The following is a 22,824-nucleotide window of genomic DNA, read 5'->3' on the forward strand; positions in this document are numbered from 1 at the left end:
AAAAAGCATAGAGAGCAAAAAAGGACCCTTTGAAGGGGGTGCCCCTGCCAAAAGCAAAAAGGAGCCCTCCCCACACCTTCTTCCTAACTTTTTTACTACGCACCTGAGTGTTACAATTTCGCACAGAATGCAAGCCTATTCTAGCTTGTGCGACCACCAGGGATAAGGTTGAAAAGCTCGGAGCGTGATGTATCAAAGACAGCGCGTCCCAGTAATGATCATATTGTCGACATCCAACGCTTTGTTCACCGCTAACAGTCTACAACACGTATTGCCTGCAGAGTCACATTTTGTTTTCAGGGCACAGGTTAAATTACTTACAAAGTCGTCTTGAAAACACTGACTGCCGCCTTCGTTAGGTGTCACGAGCGCGTGTCCGTATATACCGGTGATAAAGCACGGCCTACACCAAATTGGAAGTGCGAGTTTCTTTGCCTTTTGACATACCAGTAGAAACGACGATTTCAGTTTACATGCTGTCCATATTATGTCTGTTCAACATTGTCTAAACGACGACGAGAGACGCTATCATCGTTGCGGGTTGAGATCAGAACAAAATGTTGACGATGGGCTTCACCATGGGGATGGGGGCTCGTTCTTTCTTCAACGTTTCGGTGCCGTGAAGGCCCGGAAGGCATGGCCGTTGGATGTGAGACGGAATGAACTTCCCATACTGTGGCTGCGTCCGTAGCCTAGTGTACTTTTGTGAAACCACCGTGGGTAAAGCTGATGTGCGAGGTCTTGTCGTACCAGCGACCCAGATGGCGAGGCATGACAACTTGACGATGCCCGTATCTTCGTTGAGCAGATCTTCGTTGCTGTTGTGTGCTTTGACTCTGACTTCGCCTCGTGACGTGGCAAGCCAGTGCTTTCTCACGCTTCCACCAATATGTGAGTTGTAGAATATCTGCCGAATTTTGACCGGACAGCACGAGCTCCGCAGAGGAATTGTCAAGAAGATTAAAAATACGGTTTACATTGATCATTTAGAAGCAGAGATAAAGGAAGCCGAGATTTATGAGCATAAGACCATTCTAGCAAGGGCGAGAGTGGAGTATAAGATCGAAGATGCATTGAACACTTCACACGCTCACCTGCAAACAAAGTTTGCAGATCCCACGTGCAGTGCGAATCGATGATATGCAAAGAACGAATAGAAAGATTGTTATGTCACTTCAAAATCAGCACAGCCTTACAAGGCAGATGTAAATTATGCCATGCATTACTTCCACGTTGCGGTTATCATGTTTGGACTTGCCATTTATCTTTGTAATCTATTCACGTCACCTGATTGCAAATTCGGTATATGGGAGCTAGTGAAACGGCCGCGAGCGTGCTATGAGCGTAGCATGCATGTAGTTGAGATTTGCATGACACGCATGTCATGATGACCATGTTTGAAAATGCCACTTACCTTCGTCGTCTATTTACGTCATGTAATACCAACTTTTATATATGCTGAGCTAGCAAAACGGCCGCGACCGCCGTATCAGCGTAGCATGTAGGTATGTTTTACATGACACGCATTTCAATATTATCATGTTTGGACCTGTCCTACACTTTCGTCATTCATTGACGTCACGTAACACGAAATTTGGTATATCATAAGCTAGTGAAACGGCTGCCAGCGCATCCTGAAGGGCCCAATAGTCTCAGATGTAACGTTGACACGAGTCCACGGGTACAGTGACGCTACGCTAGCAAAACGCGAACACTACGTAGTCTGAAGCCAGGCGCGACCAGCGTCCGTCGGCGCGGAACGGCGTCAACCGGCGCCAAATGCGACATGCTGCGTTTCTCGCCGATGACGTTACCCAGACAGCACTGCGTCGGCCTCACTTCTTGACAGAGAGACACCGGGCACTTAGACGTGCATGCGCCAAAGCAACGCAGCGTGGCGCACACGGCACCTGGCGCGGCATTGCCAGCATGACGGCTCAAAACGAACACGCGCCGGATCACATCGAAGTGTATTGGCACTTTGAGTGTGGCAAGTAGTCATGTTCTTACATGACACGCATCTCATGATTATCATGTCTGCACCAGTCACATACCTTTGTCATTCATGCACGAGGCGTAATACCGAATTTGGTATATGTGAATCAAGCGAAACGACCGTGAGCGCACCATGAGCGTATGGCGTAGTCATGATTAACATGGTATTACATGACAGGCATGCCATGATTTCCACGTTAGGGCCTGCCACTTGTTCGCCATGCAGTGATGCCATACCATACCAGTTCTGCAAGATGTCATGTGAACGAAACAAGCGCAAGAGCAGCAAGACATTGAAATAAAAATCATGAGATTCACGACATTGATATCATGACTTTCATGGTATGACTAGTTACTTATACACGATATACATTCATGTTATTCCATACCAAGTTTGGTATCGATACAATCATTGAAACGGCTAACAGAGCTGAAAGTCGTAGGAGGCTGGATAGATGAATAGATAGATAGATAGATAGATAGATAGATAGATAGATAGATAGATAGATAGATACGTCGCCAAAATTAACCAAGAAATGCTTCGCATTCAACGAAACATTGCATGAGAACAGAAGCACAAAAAATTACTAGCTCTCTCCGTCGGAGTCACCGCCGTCCAGCTATTACGCACCGAATAGCGATATTATTGCCCACGCGCTAGATGAGTCTACCTCAGGAAAAATAGTGACAATCTGGAAGCAGAGAGTCTGAATTTCTTATCGAAGATCAACACCGAATAGGAACCTCGAAGTTCAAAGACACTTTCCACAACTTCAGAATTCTCGTCAACATGCAGTACTCTTAAAGCTTATGACAAGACATCTGCAACAACGCCGGTGCTCGCCGGTGTAGGCATTCCTCTGACCGAAAACGAGAAGGCTTTGTGAGTCCAGAAGGCCATTCATGAGGTAATGAGGATGTGTACAAGACGACATTGTCAAACTCAGTTGTTATACCGTCCAGACTGCCGTGCGTGGAAGTGCCCGACGAAAAAATAATTGAGGCCACTTCATAGAGCGAAAAGAAACAGGAGGAACACTATGAAGACACAGAAGGAAGCACCTTGAACAGCTGCAGCCAAGTCTGTGTAGAGCACGCAAGGAGCCGGCTTTTGCTCTGCAGTGAGAAACCTGGAGGCAGTTTCGGGCTCTAAAGTGCTGTATCAGAAGCATGGGCTGCGTAGTTGTCAGACTGACTACGTCGGAGCCCGCTACCGCCTCAAGGTTTGGCCCCGTAGAGCAAATAGCGGCTTCTCGCGTGTTCTACGCAGACATGGCCGTGGCTGTACTTCTCGAAATTATCTTCTAGAAAACTGCAGACGTGAAGGTTGAGGGCAATGTGGGTGACATAATATTTAGGCGAGGAATGCCCGACCACAGCCGCAAATCAGAGACCTGACGAAGACAAATAGAAGAGGCTGGTGCTTTGAGGCAAACAATACCAAGAAAAAGAAGTTAAGACAACTGTTAAACGGAGGCTACAGTACGGGATTGTGGAATAGTCAACATCATCGTTGTTCATGCGAACAGAACCCGATTATGTAGATCACAAATTCATCACAGGTAATGCGTTCAAAGGCGCGAATGCGGAACAAGCGTCGTAAACATCGCTGGGCAGCCAGGCACAAGAAAAAACCCGGATAATTCAACAAGGACTGACAAGGAACTTTCAATCATAAACAAAGAGTGTGTGCTTAGAACTCTTGTGTATTAGTTGTCTCCGTCGTCAGTTGTCACTGTTGGTGCGCGGTGGTCGTTGAGTATAGTGTAAACGACGAAGAGCAAGCTATCAAAATCGGGGCTTGGGATCAGAGAGTTCTAATAAGGAAGAGGTCGACGTTGGGCTTTGCCAGGGTGGCGATGACTCGTGCCTTTCTTAACAGCTCTGTAGCCATTTTTATCAACGCTGCTATCACTTAATGTCTTGATGCCATGGCTGCCGAAGGGCGAGCTCAAAGCAAACTTGCCTGCCCAAGAAGCTTGGCCCATCCTGCATAGCTCCCCAGCCCCACTCTTATCCCAAGCTCTGTACTACTGGTGCGAAGTTGCCTTAACTTTTCCTTTCTTCTCTGCCGTTTTTTGCGGCCAGTGTGCATTGCCGGATAAATCTCTGCCATTTCCTTTTTGGCTGAATGTACGACACGCCCTCATACGCTGACGCAACGTTTGTCTTTCAACGTATAAGGTTTTGTGGGTAAGGGGCAACTTCTATCCACTCCGTTCAGCCTTCAACTTGTTTGTCTTCACCGCTTGTGTTACATTTCATTTTGGTTATTTCTTTACTTCTCTTTTCAAAAGGTAAGAGAACACACTCGTCTGGATAACAAGCTTCCTCTAGACACTGTCTGCGCGGAAGTACATTCATTTGTATACAAAAAGACGTTCCTTTCCCATTTCTGTGTAGATGCTATTCTATAATGCTATTTTATAAGCTACACTCTCTCCTCCTTCTTTTCCCCCTCTCCTTTAAGTCATGGCTCACCCTAAGTTCCCTTTTTGCACCTATTACTAAATTATACACCGATGCGGCGATGGCGTAGTGGTTAGAGCATCCGCCTCGCATGCAAGAGGTCCGTGGTTCAAATCCCGGTACCGCGCAGTTCCCAACCGGATTAAAAAAAAAATCCGCGTGTTGATGGAACTGCATTAAGAGGCCTGGTGTGCGGCCTCACCGGCAAACACCGCCGAGAACGCACTCCCTCACCAGAGAAGGATTGGCCACCCTGGTGCAGTATCTGGCCACTACCTCCCACATGCTTACGTCAAACAACTCACGGCCCTCAGTCTCCAGCAGCTGCGAAGCAACTGACCACGGCGGCGGTCAGATCTGCAAAGCAGCAGAGGGTGCTAGGAATCTCTGGATACGGACAGGCCACCATTGGAACTTGAACTTGGCAACGTTTAACGCTAGAACCTTATCTAGTGAAGGAAGTCTAGCTGTACTATTCGAGGAGCTAGAGGGTGTTAAATGGGATATAATAGGGCTCAGTGAGGTTAGGAGGACAGATGAGGCCTATACGGTGTTACAAAATGGGCACGTCCTTTGCTACAGGGGCTTGGCAGACAGAAGAGAACTGGGAGTGGGGTTCCTAATTCACAGAAACATAGCTGGCAACATAGAGGAATACTATAGCATTAATGAAAGGGTGGTAGGTATTGTAATTAAACTGAATAAAAGATACAAGATGAAGGTAGTACAGGCTTACGCGCCTACATCCAGCCATGATGACGCTTCAGTTGAAAGCTTCTATGAAGACGTGGAATCGGCAATGAGTAAGGTAAAAACACAGTATACTATAGTGATGGGCGACTTTAATGCAAAGGTAGGGAAGAAGCAGGCTGGAGACCAGGCAGTAGGAGATTATGGCATCGGTACTAGAAACGCCAGAGGAGAGCTACTAGTAGAATTCGCAGAACGCAATAATTTACGGATTTTGAATACCTTCTACCGAAAACGAGAAAACCGCAAGTGGACATGGAGGAGCCCTAATGGCGAAAGAAGGAACGAAATAGACTTTATAATGAGTGCACACCCTGGTATCGTGCAGGATGTGGAAGTGATTGGCAAGGTACGATGCAGTGACCATAGAATGGTACGGTCTCGAATTCGCCTAGACTTGAAGAAGGAACGACAGAAACTGATACGCAAGAAGCCAATCAATCAGCTTGCACTGAGAGGGAAAGTACAGGAATTCAGAGTGTCGCTGCAGAACAGGTACTCAGCTCTTAGTGAGGAAACCAACCTTAGCGTAGATACAATGAATCATAATCTGACGAGTATCATTACGGAGTGTGCAGTGGAAGTTGGAGGCAGGGTAGTTAGACAGGACACCAGCAAGCTTTCCCAGGAAACGAAGAACCTAATTAAGAAGCGTCAAATCATAAAAGTGTCAAGTACAACAGACAAAATCGAACTGGCAGAGCTTTCGAAGTTGATTAATAGACGTAAGGTATGTGATGTAAGAAGGTATAACATGGAGAGAATTGAACACGCTCTGAAAAACGGAGGAAGTGTCAAAGCATTGAAGAGGAAACTTGGGATAGGCAAAAGTCGGATGTATGCACTAAGGGACAAAGAAGGCAAAATAACTACCAATATGGATAGGATAGTTAAAATAGCGGAGGAGTTTTACAGAGATCTGTACAGTAGCCGAGACAACCACGACCTTAATACTATAAGAACTAGCAGTAACCCAGATTACATCCCACCAGTAATGATAGAAGAAGTCAGAAAAGCTTTGGAGAGCATGCAAAGGGGCAAAGCACCTGGTGAGGATCAGGTAACATCAGATCTGCTGAAAGATGGAGGACAGATTGTGTTAGAAAAACTAGCCACCCTGTTTACGAGGTGTCTCCTGACGGGAAGAGTACCAGAGTCTTGGAAGAACGCTAACATCATCTTAATACATAAGAAAGGAGATGACAAGGACTTGAAGAATTACAGGCCGATCAGCTTGCTCTCCGTAGTATACAAGCTATTTACAAAGGTAATTGCTAACAGAGTAAAGAAAACATTAGAATTCAATCAACCAAAGGAACAAGCAGGATTTCGAACAGGCTACTCAACAATCGACCACATTCATACTATCAATCAGGTAATAGAGAAATGCTCAGAGTACAACCAACCACTATACATAGCCTTCATAGATTACGAGAAGGCATTTGATTCAGTAGAAATATCAGCCGTCATGCAAACACTGCGGAATCAGGGTGTAGATGAAGTATATATAAACATTCTGGAAGAAATCTACAGGGGATTAACTGCTACCATAGTGCTTCATAAAGAAGGCAACAGAATACCAATCAAAAAGGGTGTAAGGCAGGGGGACACAATTTCCCAAATGCTATTTACCGCGTGCTTACAGGAGGTTTTCAGAAGCCTAGAATGGGAACAGTTAGGGATAAGAGTCAATGGAGAATACCTTAGTAACCTGCGCTTCGCCGATGACATTGCATTGCTGAGTAACTCGGGGGACGAATTGCAACTAATGATTACGGAGTTAGACAAGGAGAGCAGAAAGGTGGGTCTTAAAAAAATCTGCAGAAAACGAACGTAATGTACAACAACCTCGGCAAGGAGCAGCGCTTCGAGATAGGTAATAGTGCACTTGAAGTTGTAAAAGACTATGTCTACTTAGGGCAGGTAATAACCGCAGAGCCGAACCACGAGATTGAAGTAACTAGAAGAATAAGAATGGGGTGGAGCACATTCGGCAAGCACTCTCAAATTATGACAGGTAGACTGCCACTATCCCTCAAGAGGAAGGTATATAACAGCTGTATCTTGCCGGTACTTAGCTACGGAGCAGAAACCTGGAGACTTACAAAGAGGGTTCAGCTTAAATTGAGGACGACGCAGCGAGCAATGGAAAGAAAAATGGTAGGTGTAACCTTAAGAGACAAGAAGAGAGCAGAGTGGATTAGGGAACAAACGGGGGTTAAGGATATCATAGCTGAAGTCAAGAAGAAGAAATGGACATGGGCAGGGCATGTAGCGCGTAGACAGGATAACCGCTGGTCATTAAGGGTAACTGACTGGATTCCCAGAGAAGGGAAGCGGGTTAGGGGGAGACAGAAGGTTAGGTGGGCAGATGAGATTAAGAAGTTTGCGGGTATAAATTGGCAGCAGCAAGCACAGGACCGGGTTAACTGGCGGAACATGGGAGAGGCCTTTGTCCTGCAGTGGACGTAGTCAGGCTGATGATGATGATGATGATGACTAAATTATACAAGACTATGCAACGCCGTATCACCTGCTTTCCTTCTCCTCCTTACTCTCAGTCTCACGATGACACCTTTGCACACGTCATCGGTTGGAGCCGGGTTCATAGAATCCCGGTACGTGTATCGGCCCAGTCAAACTTGTGCCTTTATGTTGTGCACGCATTCTTCTCGTGAGTAGTACTTACCGAATCGATGTTTTGAGTGCCGTTGTGACAAATGGTGTTCTCTTCAGTTTCAGCTGCAGCCAAGGAAACAATAGAATTGTTTACTATCTAGGCTGCATGCGTTTATTGAAGATTGATTGCCACGCGGAGCCAATGGTACATTTAAAGGACTGGTACCCAATTCCTCCATGCTGGGATATTTATTTCAGTGCACTCTGTGCGTCAAAACGCTACGTTGTTGAACTTTTCTTTAATAACGCACTAAAATCTTGTGCAAGCTATGCAGACAGAAACGACGTAGTAGAAGAGGTTGCCAACAAAACAATTCTCAAGATCCTAAATAATCTTTCGTTTACCTAATGCATGGGATAAGGATTGGAGGTAGGTTGCCTTCTTGAGGACTGTATAAAGTATTATGCACTCGTAATCATGCCGGCACAATGATTTTGCACCAACATGGAAAGAGGAAAGCTTCATGAACGTGATCTGCTCGCGTTCACGCTACCGAGTTCATCTATGCGCTAGCGCCAGCATAATTGCTCTGTACTGTTTAACGCATGCAAAACGCAATGCAGTTCCTACAAATGATTATACAACATGCTGGGAGTTCACGAAACGCGGAAGACAAAATGAGAGAAAGCGATGCGCATGCTACATTTGGTGATTCCATCAAATGGCTGAATTTTGAGGCATTGTGAAGGCAACCCAGTGCCTGTTATTGCTCAAATGTTAAGAATGCAGAAAACAAGAACGTTTTTTGTCAACGAACTACTGAAAAGAAATAGCAAGTGAGAGAATTAAATGATAGTGGAGTAGATGAGCTGGTGAACAAAGCGGTGCTGCCAGAAACAACCCTTATGCTCTTAACGTAGTGTATAGCGGCCGTGAAAGCAGCATCGAAACAGGAAAGGCACTACACATACAGTCGGCTGCTGCTGTGTCTTCTCTTACAAATTCGTTCACCGTTAACCACCAAATTTCTTCGGGAAAGTGACGTATTAACTTATTCCTGTGCAAGAACTGTAAGGAAATACATTGGGACTGCCGGGAATAAAGTCCGTGTCGATTCGGAATTCGTTGTAGCACTGAAATAGAAAAAAAAATACTTTTGAACTCTTAGTTCCAAAGGCATTGCATGCTTTTCATTGACGAGGTACAGGGGAGGGAAAGGAAATGTGCTGAGTCGGAAAAGCTTACACAGGCCTTGTTTACTGCGATGAACGTGGCGGTGAGACATCCAGATTGCCCCCTTTCCCTGCCCCACTGCAGTGGTCTAGTGGCTAAGGTACTCGGCTGCTGACCCGCAGGTCGCGGGTTTGAATCCCGGCTGTGGCGGCTGCATTTCCGATGGAGGCGGAAATGTTGTAGGCCCATGTGCTCAGATTTGGGTGCACGTTAGAGAACCCCAGGTGGTCGAAATTTCCGGAGCCCTCCACAACGGCGTCTCTCATAATTATATGGTGGTTTTGGGACGTTAAACCCCACATATTAATCAATCAATCCAGATTGCCCAACCATAGGAAACAGAGTAAGTGTGGCAGCTTGGGCTAGTTGGTATGGCATGACGATACTTATAGCGCGAGAACAAAACGACGACTTCTCGCGCTATAACTGTTCTCGCGCTATAGCTATCGTCATTTATTTGTGTTTATGTTTTGTCTTGTCGGAGAAAATTATGTACAACCTATCAGAACGTTCCCCTGAAGGGGAGTGACAATGGGAACTATAGTGAGTCATATACTGCAAGTGATATTGATACTGAAAAAGGCCGGCGCAATTTTCGACGGCAACGTATGCGATGACGCCACCACAAACAAGGTGGACTAAGCTTGGCCATATCTAACACGGAGATGGCCATATCTAACATGGAAACATTCTCGGCTGCCATCTGAAGAAATATATTTTTGCCATCACTATATGAATTGCGTAGTGCTTATATGTTGTGTACTTATTAGCGATTTCATTATGATCCAGGTGGAGACAGATCTACAACCTCGTCGAGCTGCACAACGTGGCAGGCTTCTCGTCTGTCACTAACTGGTGGGACAACGGCTATCATGCAATCGCGTTCGGTCGCGGAAATGCTACTTTCGTCGCCATAAACAACGAGGAATTCCGCTTAGATGCAGTTCTTCAAACTTCTTTGCCCCCGGGAAGATACTGCGACGTCATATCTGGTATTATGACCTCATCGGGCTGCACAGGAAGGTCATTTGTTGTGAGACCTGACGGCAAGCTAAACATTACCGTGGACCATTCTTGGGAGGATCCTGTGATTGCGTTGCACGTTCAAGTAAGCACGCATGTATCCCAGCTAGAAAACTATTGTCCATTTTGTTTCGCTAATAAACCATAAATTGCATCTGCATAGTCATAGATGGGGTAAATATACAATGTGATACGTTAAAAATAGTGAAATCTTAGATGAAACATTGCGAAGTACATTGAGTGCAGTATACAAACTTAGAAAAAGGAGAAAACTTCTGAGTGCAGAAACGAAGTCAATGCTGAAATGTACCCCTACACATGAGAAGGTAAAAGTAACTAGTTCAATATAATTTAATTACATCTATACAGTTTCACGCTGCAACTATCATTGAAGAAGCAAGAAGTGGACGCAACAAAAAGCGATACCACTGGATAGACAAAGCTGTTAAACCAGATAGTAGGAGATTCACAAACATCGCGCAGAAGAAAAATAGCTTTTACTGCTGCGCCTACCATGCAAACTTTAGTAACAGCTTGAAAATCACAGAAATCATTTGTCCAGTGGTGTATATGCATAGAGCGACGTATATGCGGACAACATCGCTCCATACTGATGTGTTGACATCAATAATAATTGCCGAAATATTATCGCTTCTTGGCACCGAGGCTGTAGGAACCCATGGTACTACTTTTTAGCGCAAGACGGCGCTACACGACAGAAGACATGGCGAAGTGCTCTGTCCTCTCTTCTGTCTTTTGGTGTATTTATGCGTTAAATATCTATAAATGTTCAGACCAACTATGCTGCCAAAGTATATATGAGGCTGCAGTAACTCGTATACGAACGTTTTTATTGTGTAGAATTTCAGTGCTTGGTTGTTTGTGCATGAAATGAAATGATGGGGCATCATGAATACCTGTCAATGCCCCCACTTTGAAATTTCTTCCAGATCATGAGTGATAAAATATCTTAATGTTGTATTATAGCGTTCGCTTTAGTTGTTCTTCCTTTACGGTGGAGAAGAATTTATGTATATATGTGGGGTTTAATATCCCACACCCACCTCATGATAATGAGAGACGCCGTAGTGGAGGGCTCCGGGAATTTTACCACCTGGAGTTCTTTAACGTCCACCCAAATGTGCGCATACGAGCTTACAGCATTTTCGACTGCATTGAAAATGCAGCCGCCACCGCCAGGATTCGATCCCGCAACCTGAGGGTCAGTAACCGAATACCTTAGCCACTAGACCACCACAGATGGGCTGAAAAAGAATTTAAAGAAAAGAGAGATCGTAGAGTAAATTGAGCAACGTGTTCAGAAGAACCCTACAGGCACTTCGTTCGCGCTGGTAGTGTGGCAATAATGGTATTCAAAATGCTATCTGCGCGCGACAAGTTTGAAGTTGCACACTGAGTTCACCGCAACGACACACACAAAACGTGTTCGTAAACTTGTAAACATGCACTCTAACCATAGAATGCACATTCGGGGAGTCTTCCTTGTCGTCAAGCGTATTTGCGTTGGCTTTTTTGAAAACTTGGAGTACATAACTTCTGTTCACAACATTTCTATTTGATTTAATAGCGCACTCAAGATTCATGACGTGAAATACCAGTAGCATTGAGATGACGCAGGGAAACAATGCATCTTGGCTGTACGTGCTAATAACGTAAAAAGTTTTAAATCACCCTGAGCTTGCCTCATCAATGTGTCATGACCTTGCTTCTTTTACTTGTGCTGTTTTTAACTGAGATTCTGAAAAAAAGTGAGTTTCGGCGAACGAACTCTGCGAATCCAGCGAGGTGAAAGGCTGGTGCGAAAGAGATGACTCTTCAACTATGTATTGTTCTTTAGAAGAAAATACTGTCTTTATGTTGATGATTCGTTTTGTAGAACCAGATTTCTGGTAATTGACGTAATCATCAAATAGGGGTTGACTTCGACGAAATTTTTTGAATCTGAGAAGTATGAGTGGAGTGGCAACAATTTGTTGCGTGCTTTATTTAGCGCGTCATTTCTCCTTTTTTCGCGATTACCCTGTTTGAACCTACAAAAGTAGGGATGGCTTGATGACGAGAATCTACGTCAGCATGCGTCACGGATTCGAGCACCATCTCCCGGTGAGATTCCATACAACTGTTGCTACTGTGCAATTTTCGCTCACTAAAGGCTTCATCTCATGGTGCCTCGCCATGTAGAGCAGTGTATCGATTCAAGCACCGCTCTTTACTCGTGTTAGATGCTGTGCAGCACCAGCCATGTGCTCAATGATGAAAAGGCAATGGCACCGGCACATCGCAATTGAGTGAAGACCGGTCTGGGTATGTTCAGAGAGTGCTTAAGGCAGTGACAACTTCGTGCGCTGTATAGATGCTCTCTCTGCCACGCACGATGACGATTTTGCCAAGCTACTTACAACAAGGTCATCTTTCTGCACATAGAGCCGAAAGTACAATCGCTGTCTTTAATAGTTAGGGCGTGTACAGAGAAAGCAGATGTCCTCTCCTCCCTCTGTATTGCTTCCAGAACACGTTGGCCTGTTTGTCTGTCTAGGGTTGAAATACATGTGGTGGCTGAGAGATCAAGCACAAAAACGTGCGAGAAATATAATCAAAGGGGGAGAAAGGAAGAGATAGAAAGAAGTAGAAGGTGATAAATTCTAGGCAAGATATGTTTCTTCTCAACGCGGGAGTCGAAGCCGAGCGCGCGCAATCCGCAGGCGAGTGTGGTGAGTTCCCATCGTTTAACGAGGCAATTAAGCATGACATAGGCTGGCGTTGTAGACTAAAGCAAGGGGGTCAGAAAGGAAAGTGACAGTGCAGAGGAGACATGCTAGGGTGTGGAGGAGAGACATGATTAGAGAGATCGAAGCGTAGTATAGAAAGAAACCGAGAGCATAAAAGCAACAGACAGAAAGAAATAAATGAAAAGAAGACCAGAAGCAGCGAGAGAGATATATGAATAAAGAAGAAGAAAGAAAATAATTTAAATAGAAGAAGAAACTACATAAAGGCAAAGAAGAGGCATAAGCAAGTAAACAACAAGATTGAAAAAAACAAAGCAGGTGACCCAGCTCAACGCTTTTTTTCAGGCTTGGCCCCACTAGAGCGAAGCTGCTTAAGTTCTGCTTCACAAACTGGCGTCAAGGCTTTCACGTATTCACTGGCCGTCCTACCTTCCTTTTTTACAGGCAAAACTACCGAGTGCCTAACAGGCACAACGTTCCGTCATACAGCAGGTAATATGGAGGGAAATGCCAACTAAAACTATCACACCAAATCAACGAAGGCAAGTGACTATCCGCTATCGGAAGCCCCGGATGCCTGGGCTCAATTGTGGAACGCGTCCAAAGGGCCCACGATGAGGCAGTCGGGCTTGAGCTCACTGTCCCAACGCGAGAGCAGCCCGCTGCGCATAGAGCGGTGCACCTCAGGACTACCAATAAAGTTTCGCATCAATACGTCCACATTTCGTGTGCCGTTTTGGTATAGGGTTAAGGGACTGGGGTGGTGCTGAAAAGAACTAATGTTATCAAGTAAATAACTGACCCACACATTTCATCACTGTGAAGTCGCTCAGTTCAAGTGTGCACCACATATTGAAGGCGTATCATTTTCATGCAAGATATATTTTTGTGACCAGTCATAATCGATGTGCATACCAGCTATTCAGTGTTTCAATGCCACAAAGAAACCGCTTGTAAATGGCGCGCATTCAAAAAGAAGAAGAAGCCGGGAGAAACAAGCTGCGCTGCAAGGTACAGAATCTATATTTCGACAAATGCAGGTCTCCTCAGGCACCTTCGCCACTGTGCGCGTTCTGTGGTGAACTGGATACAATAAGCCATTGATTTATAATCTGCAGGTGGTTTACTACAATGCGAAAAACACTTATATAAATACCTTTACGTCGTAGTGGTATGGATTTATCTGTGCCTGTCCTCTTGCGCTTTGGAGCCTCCATCTCTGTGTTCTCAAGTGCGAGAATAGCGCTGCTGTCAGGCACTGTAATAATGAAACTCATCAGTTGATTAATATTTATGTATTATTCTCCTAATGTGTCTACAACAATATATACGTATAAAATATTAAATTAGTGACCAAAGTTAAGAATAAATCTTTTTTTTACATATATAGGCACCAGATCAAACACCACAATTTTCTAGGCTATCTGTACTATTGCTAATATATAACCTCCACTATTTTAAAACCGCACATCACTATATAAAACCACTCAATACTTGGCCAACCCCCCATAGTGGGTAGGCGCCACGAGCAACAGATCAACAAAAATAAGAAGAAGAAGCCATTTTTTCCCCGTGCTGACGCCAGGTCATAGGAAAGAAAAAAGGCATAATCGACGAGATATTTCAAGGAGATTTATTTAGGCCCCCGACCACGTTGACGCCATTGAACCTGGCCAAAAAGGTAAAACCCGTGACACTATATCAACGCTTGTAGTCGTCGAAAGCAATGTACCGCACAGTTGAACCTTCGTTGCTTTGCTGTAGAGGCCACCGTCCCCACAACCCCGTTCCTCCTCAAGCGACATAGGTGGAGCAAGGATAACACGCCCCAAGGTCACCCGGAACATGGCAAGTCCCGGCGACAAGGTGACCGCGATCGACTGCAGTAATTAGGAATATATTGCCAAACATGAAACCATCTCATTGGTCTTGTTTATTCGCTATAGTTTCCTGGCTCACCAAGTACCCGAGCGAAGACCAACATCAAGGTAAGAGAGCCTCGTACGCACCGTAGAATTTACTGAGCCTTATTTCCTACGAATATGAGGAATTCAGATGCTGCTTACACAGTACATGTTTGAGCTAGTTCCACATAGTATATGTTTTATTCTTATTTCTCCTCTTTTATATAAAAGACTGATAATACAGCGTCAAAATTTTAATGCGATAACTAGCATCCGCTATTGATAACTCTGGCGCAAAGCATTGGACGGGCATGAGTTATGTGCCTGCCATGCATGAAAAATTGCCAGCTCTAATGTATTCATTCACAAAATTCCACTCGTTAACATGCTTCAAATGCACAGAAATATATTGCCTCCTGATAATTGAGAAAACGATTTGCACTGAACTGTACTAAATAAAGAAGATCCATTGGCCTGCCAAGGATTTTACGATGGTGTATGCATTTGTAGAAACAGCCACAATTGAAGTGCACAAGAGCCTGCCAAGGATTGTACGATGGTGTGTGCATTTGTAGAAACAGACACGATTGAAGTGCACAAGACCTCGTTATTGACTTTGTCACAAAAAAAACTTCCTCGAAAGGAATCGAAGTCCTCAGGCACAGGTATGTGTTAGAGCAAGGCCACCCGATATCTCTTCGCCCGTGAGAGCTCCCTTTCCGCCCACCACACCGCCTAAGGCAGTACCTATCGGTGACACAGGTGTTTCTCCCAACGTTTTCTTAATCTACAGTGCTTGAATGTAAACATTCGACAGAAGTCTGTCTGGTTGGGTATGAAACTGGGAGATGATTTAGACTCCAACCAAAAGTTTTGAAAAAACCCGATGTTTCGAAACCGACTTGGTTCCTTCCTCAGTGGTCACTGCGGAGCTACGTAACAGCGGCTGTCTTCAAAGCACTCGCGGGGTGACTAATGACCCCCCCCCTCTCTCTGTTTGCCGTGGAGTGCAGTCCGTGTGTATACACTGGGGGAAGGGTTCCGAGAGCGGTTGACGTTAAGAGCTGCTCTCTGTATGCGCCACGAATCGAGTAATAACCTTCTCCTCTAGTTCGGCTCACACACACACACATATATATATATATGTGTGTGTGTGTGTGTAATAAACTTCTGTAGTTCGGTTCACTTATATATATATATTTGTTAAGGCGTTTATTAGCCGACACACAGCGAGCATACACAACGGCGACAGTAACGGCCGAGCCGGGGCTCTCAGCGCGAGCGGCATCCTTTTTTGGGTAGACCCATTAGAAAGCACTTGAGAGTTCGACCCATTTCAGTGTTCGGCGGCTTCTCTACATTATATATATATATATATATATATATATATATATATATATATATGTATGTAATAAGGGAAAGAAGTGTATACCTAAGGGCTCGTTTTTCCATGTTTGAACACAATATTAATGAGATATAACAGACAGTAATGCCAAGGAATGTACAGGGGAAGTTATTAGAACCAACGGAATGTAAATAATAAGAAACAAAAGTGGATGAAAAAATAACCAGCCGTGAGCAGGAATCGAACCTACAACCTTCGAATAACGCGTTCAATCGAACTCGTTATTCAAAGGTTGTAGGTTCGATTCCTGCTCACGGCTGGTTATTTTTTCATCCACTTTTGTTTCTTCTTATTTACATACCATTGGCTCTAATAACTTCCCATGCACATTCTTTGGCATTACTGTCTGTTATATCTCATATATATATATATAAGTATATATATATATATATATATATATGAGATATACCAAGACTACGAAGACTTCATAATATATATATATATATATCGCTTGGGTAGGCAAGGCGACGTGTTTTTCTAAAACTTACGAGTTATTATTCAATTTCCATCTGCGATAGATTATTCACCAGCCGTCACTAGGTATCGGTCACGCATTTTGTGGGCGTAAGTATATATTGTTACTCAAAATATATATATATATAAATATATATATATAATATTACACGCCCAGTCGTAATAAGTTCACGTGCTACGTGACGCCAAATAGGCCCAAAAAGGATGTGTTCGCTGATTGACACTCCCACATTTAACTCCCTTATAAACCCAATAAAGTGGCTGGGGGGATAGCTCTCGTGGTAGCTCAGTGGTAGAGCATCGAACGCGTCATTGGAAGGTCGCAGGTGCGGATCCTGCTCACGGCAAGTTATCTTTTCATCCACTTTTAATCATATTTACATTACAAATCGATCTAATAGCTTCCCTTATACTTTCCTTGGCATTATTGTCTGTTAGAAATCATTATAGTGTGTAAAGCACAGAAAAACGAGCCCTTAAGTATACACTTCTTTCCTTTATATATATGAATGTGTATATATATATATATATATATATATATATATATATATATTTATTTATACTATAGTATCTTGTGTAAAATGGAAGTGATGGTTAAGAGGAAGAACAGAAAGCGAGAAAGTAAATGTTATCAAATTATTGAAGTGTTTAGTATGGGAAGAAATTTGAATAGAAATTTAAGGTGACGAGGAGGAAAACATTGTAGGCAACGCCACCGGTAAAGCTGCTTCGTAAGTTTTGGCAGGACTAGTTGTTCGCAGGAGCTACATTTTAATGTTGCAGTATATTGATCTCATAGAGGTCTCATAAAGATCATAAAGAATTTCGGCCAACTGCCATTTTGGTAACAAATATGACTGATTCAGGTGCTTTACGAAATCTGTCCGAACAATTGATATGTGTACTTTTGCTGCCGAGCTACATATCCTGCACTAAAAAAAACATCAAGTAAAAAGGGTGTCTTCTTGTTCCACAACAGTGATCGTCATCCATCTTTCCTTTATTTCCTTCACTGTCGCCACGCACACGGCGCTTTGAGGTCATGAACGACATGGCGTGACAGAAAAGTGGCCAGCGCCAAGTTCTTCAGAAAGGATGCTGTAGAACACAAAAACACCTTTTTACTCGCTCTTTGTCTACAAAGTAATATTGAGAAGATTGGATTAAACATGTCTAAAGGAAAGTTTTTCAGATAGAGTCCACCTATAGATATATGTATATCTGCGGCAATGTCGCGTCTCTGAGCCTTTTAAAACGCACTCCTGCTTTATTTCAATGGGCAGCATAGCTGTTAGTCAAATTTTGTCTTTTGAACGAAGAAACCCTCGTAGGGGTTGAGAGATATTTTCATGCAGCCAGGAACACTGCCCCATACAAAATACATAAACTAGTCATTTCTTTTTTTATTAGGTGATTAACAGAGATGTCCTTACGTTACGTTAATGCGTTTTGTGAATACTTGTTAAAGCTGCAATATTAAGAGCAGGGCAAGCATTCTGTTCATTGTTAAAAAGCTCGTGTCCCGCTTTTAAATTTAAGAGTGTGTGCGTACATATTCTTTTTTTCCAGAAATGTAATTAGTGTGTTCCTGGCAGTTGTCATAAATATTAGTGTAACATAAAATCAGCTATATGCAAGACAAACACATGACCACAACACTTGCAGGTCCAAAGTCCGGTAGAATTACTGGAGCAACGCCGTGCACCATTGAGACCCACCCAGCAGAAGCCCTCCTACCAAAAGCTAGAAGTGCCAGTTCTTTCACCGGTGGGTCATGACACGGCGGGGAGCTTTGACAGTTTTCAGGTGCGCTGTAAATTTGATGTTAACGTGGTGTGTTGTCTTGTCATGCGGTATATCTGAATTGGCCTGAAAACCTACATATCAACGCGTGAAGGAACGCTTTACGAGCGGCGTCCCGGTCCTTTCCATCAATTCATTCATAATCCGTAGAGACCGCGCGAGATCCTGAAGGAATATTATATTGAAAAAAAAACACGTCTCTCGTTTGCCCTGTCGACTTAAATGATGCACAACGTATATCAGGGCTCATCGACGGCCTTCCTGCTCATATGGGAATGGCGCTTTTTCGGCTTACCTCGTCTACAACAAAGGCATGACTCCCAACTGCACTTTGTGTAGAGTCCATTGTGCAGATAGTGAAGTTGCAGCGCCTTCCACCAGCTCAGATTACAGAGATTTACGTCGCAAGCAACAGCGCTCGTCACCGTCTACCTTATTTATGCTCCGGTACGAACACCAGCGTCAGAATGGGGCCACTGCGCAATGGATGGTTTAACCCAACACAGATGCACTGGCATAATAAATGCCCATGACACTCAAGCATTTCCACTTTCTCCACCGACCAGGGAAACAAGGAGGGCGACACAAAGTTCGTGTAATTCACTTTCTCAATCACGAGTTCCTTGTCAGCGCTACTGTTGAAGCCAGAGCTACGATTGCCTGTATCAGCGAAGCAGTGCTGGCGGCGCTTCACCAGCCAATAATGAGGAAGTCGAGCACCTTAGTGCAACAAGCCACATTTATATACCAAAATTTTGGAGCGTGTTAATCTGAACATACAAATAAGAAAGGTGACTAAATAAACGCAGGCTCGTCTGAAGGCATGAAGAGCAAGTTACTTCTTCGCTTGGATAGTGCCTGTCCTCTTAACTCCTCTGTGGACCTTAACACGCTGAATGCGCACCAAGAGCAATACACCCTCGTGCACTAAACCATGTCACGGCTAACATGGACGCGTCCCTTCGAAGAGTTGAAGTTTGCGATGAGTTTGTACATAAGTACGAAGACATTTTTTCTAAGTCATCGGGCGCATCCTTGGCTAAATGCATCACATTCATCTAACAAACAATGTTTCATTCTGTACAGCTCCCTGTCAATGCTCAGAAACCGACAGCGTTGAAATGAGCAGACCGATCAACGACCTTCTCAAGCGAGTTGCGATACGACCTTCTACGTCACTATACGCTGCGCTGGCACTTCTCACACAGAAAAAAGGAGAGCGACATACGCGCTTCTGCATAAATCACCACCAACTAAACAAGCTGACGATGCCTGACTATCAACCCACTGTCGCTTCGACGATGTTCTCAATTCTCTCGAAAACGTTTCCAGACCATCGGAATTATCTAGACGCTGTTTAAAAGCTTCTAAATGCGAACGAATGCGTCTAGTTGAAATTGAAGAAATGTCAATTCCCTCGAACCTCCATTGAGTACCTGGGACACAAGTTTCGGCATGGCACTGGCACTTCATAACAAAGCAACGTGGATGAAATTCTACGGTTTCCGACATCACCACGACGTAGAAATTTACAGTGCTCTCTCAGCACTGTGAACGTCTACCGTCGGTACATAAACCACTTCGGTCAGATTGCTCACCCACTGATACGCCAGCCCAGAAACACGCCACCTGAAACGTGGTATTAGTATGTGAGCTAGCTTTCGCTCATCTAAATAAATGCGTGACAGAGGAGCCCTTCTTTAACATCTACGATGCCTCCAGGCCTAGTGTGCTATACTGGGATGCATCCAACAACGGTATTGGCGCCGTCTTGAAACAGGCTGATGATGAAGGTAGAGAACATTCAATTGCATGCCATTTACGCAAGGTACGAAAACGTGAAACTAAGCACACCATCACAGGACTAGAATGCTTAGCAATAATTGATGCAATGCATAAATGACACTGTTATTTGCACTGGAAGTCTTTCACTGTAATCAGGAACCATGCAGCGTTGCAGTCGCTTAAGAGCATCAAGAATCCCCGAGCCCAACATTTCGGATGGTCCTTGAATCTCTCTATGTACGATGTGAATATCAAGCGCTATTGACAACATTGACGCTATCAAACTCTCTCGAAAACCCATAGTTCCACTCCCATCTGCTGAAAAATTTCGGGAGCATCACGACGACAAACCACCCGGCAAGCGAATAGACTGACTATTATGACACGCACATGAATACGAAAAGTGTATGTTCTGTTTCCCCTGCGGTCTTCTCTTCTACAAAAAGCTCATGAAGCTTTCGGTCATATCGGCGTAAAGAAGACGTTTCGGCTTCTTTCTCCGCTATACTATTGGCCTGACATTATCACCGACATGAGCGAGTACATTCGGCACTACAACACTTGCCAGCGCTGCAAGAAGCCGAATACCAAATGATTTGGATCCTTGGAGTCTTTACCAACAGCTGAGCAACGATTTGATCTTCTGGCCATGGACACTATCGGAGGTTTTGGCAACTACATTTCATCCAAACGATTCATACACTTAGCCATTGATCATGCCACGCGTTAAGTGTGGGGTTTCGCACACAAGAAAGAGACTTGCGACGCCTACATCTCTTGCCGGAAGAGTGTCTTCGCTGCTGGAGAGCTGCGGAAGTTTCTTTCCGACCACGGCACAGGATTCACTGCCGGTAAATTCAAGCAGTTCCTCAAGCGCAACAAAATTCATCAGCTTGTCATAAGCACACAACACCCGCAGTATAATGGCCTAAACGAGCGCACTAATCAGTTCGTTGTTACTCGTCACCAATGCGAGACTGAATTGAATTCAACTGAATTACGTTTATGGCGCAACAAGCTTGCAAGAAGACCTCGTGAAAAAGCTACACTGACCAGCTTAGAGAGAACCTGGCCACTTCACACACTGAGCAGTTGCAGCAGTTCAAAGCATGACCTATACCTAATGCACGAACACAACAGCAGTAACAGTAAGCAAACATGGTAAGAAGTATTGAGAGATGAACTACGAACTCCGAAAGTGTGGTGGTGTATCCTCTCTGACGTTGTCGCCGAATACAACTTCATTTCTTTGCTTAACTTAAACCTGTTAGTGGGTGTAACATAATAATGGTTGAGTAAACAAATGTGGGCTTCATGATGAACGATGTGTAGTTATGTAGTGGGCAGAAGATGATGGGCACGTGATGGTTGCGATGTCACGGCGCAGGCAATTCATGTCCACTCCTGTGCGAACAAAAAATGATGTCGTAACAACAAAACACCTATCAAAGTCACAGGTTACCCACCCTGTTTTCTTATGTATGGCACATCATCGTATCTTTATCTACGTTAAGGCTTTGCCGAAAGTCTTCAGGGAGCTCGTGCAAAGGCAATACTCAATTCAATGGTAACTAACGAGAAAACAAGGTTATATACGACAAGACGTTCCTTTCATCAGAGCTTCAGGTGGGAGACTTTGTTGTATACCAAATACTCTGGCACCCGAACTGCGGCAAACTCCGTGCTGTCATGGATGTGTCATACCTAATCATACGTAAGATCCCTACTGTTAACTACGAGATCGACAACAGCATGGCTTTTCTCGCTCGCCAGACTGAAAATGCTCATGTGGGGAGACTAAGATGCTATCATCCACCCCTGCATCTAAGCATCTGGCGGAGGGAGGGGGAAGCGGGCGAAGAACCACACGACAATGGTGTAATGCAGTTGTGGTGAAGGAGGAATACCAAGTCTACAAAACATAATTCATCGTACAGCCATCACGTCTCCTGCGTTACATAAATATATAGCATGAAACATGGTATCTGTGGTTTTACATGCCGAAACTACGATATGGCTATAAGAGACGCCTCTAGGTGGTGGGCTACGGAAACTTCGGCCACCTGGTTTTTTTTTGGAGTGAACTTACATCGCACCGTGCACGAGCCTCTACTATTTAGCCTCCACCGAAATGCGACCACCATGGCCGGGGTCAAAGTAGCAACCTTCGTGTGAGCAGCTGGGCTGAGGACGTGAGCACTGTTTGGCACGAGTATCGCCGTAAACAGCACAAGGGACCACACTCAACGCAAGAACGGGTGTTTCAGAGCTTCGCTTTCAAAGCAAATGATCAGAGCCCTGCAACGAAGCAGGTATCTATTTTAATTTGCCGAAAAGCTAAAGTATCGATGAGTGTACCGAATGTATTGTCCAGATAGTTTGTTTCGTTCGACTCGGCTACGCCGAAATCTAAAACACGTCTATCTGCGAAGCCCTTCTCGGTATGGTAAGGGTGACAATATCAAAAAAACCGAAATTTTAGTAGGCGCCTTTTGCGCAGTCCGTCTATATAAAACATATGATATGCGTGCCTGAGCAATCTGATTTACGAACATTAGCCTTCACAGAACAAGACATATTATGCCGGTAAGCTGGCGTTTGTACGCAGGCAAC

General features: G+C 44.4%; 1 protein-coding gene across 1 annotated transcript in view; it reads left to right on the forward strand.

Moving 5' to 3' along the window:
* The window catches only part of LOC142787002 (pancreatic alpha-amylase-like), a 50,054-nt gene extending 36,565 nt beyond the window's left edge, over positions 1-13,489 (forward strand). Inside the window, exons 6-7 of the mRNA XM_075884618.1 lie at positions 9,857-10,175; positions 13,285-13,489. Coding sequence (XP_075740733.1) covers positions 9,857-10,175; positions 13,285-13,305 — 340 coding nt within the window. The 3' untranslated portion in view covers positions 13,306-13,489. The remainder of the gene's footprint in view (positions 1-9,856; positions 10,176-13,284) is intronic.
* The last annotated feature ends 9,335 nt before the right edge of the window (positions 13,490-22,824 follow it).

The sequence above is a fragment of the Rhipicephalus microplus genome, unplaced genomic scaffold, assembly GCF_043290135.1.
Source record: "Rhipicephalus microplus isolate Deutch F79 unplaced genomic scaffold, USDA_Rmic scaffold_41, whole genome shotgun sequence".
Classification (NCBI taxonomy): Eukaryota; Metazoa; Arthropoda; class Arachnida; order Ixodida; family Ixodidae; genus Rhipicephalus; species Rhipicephalus microplus.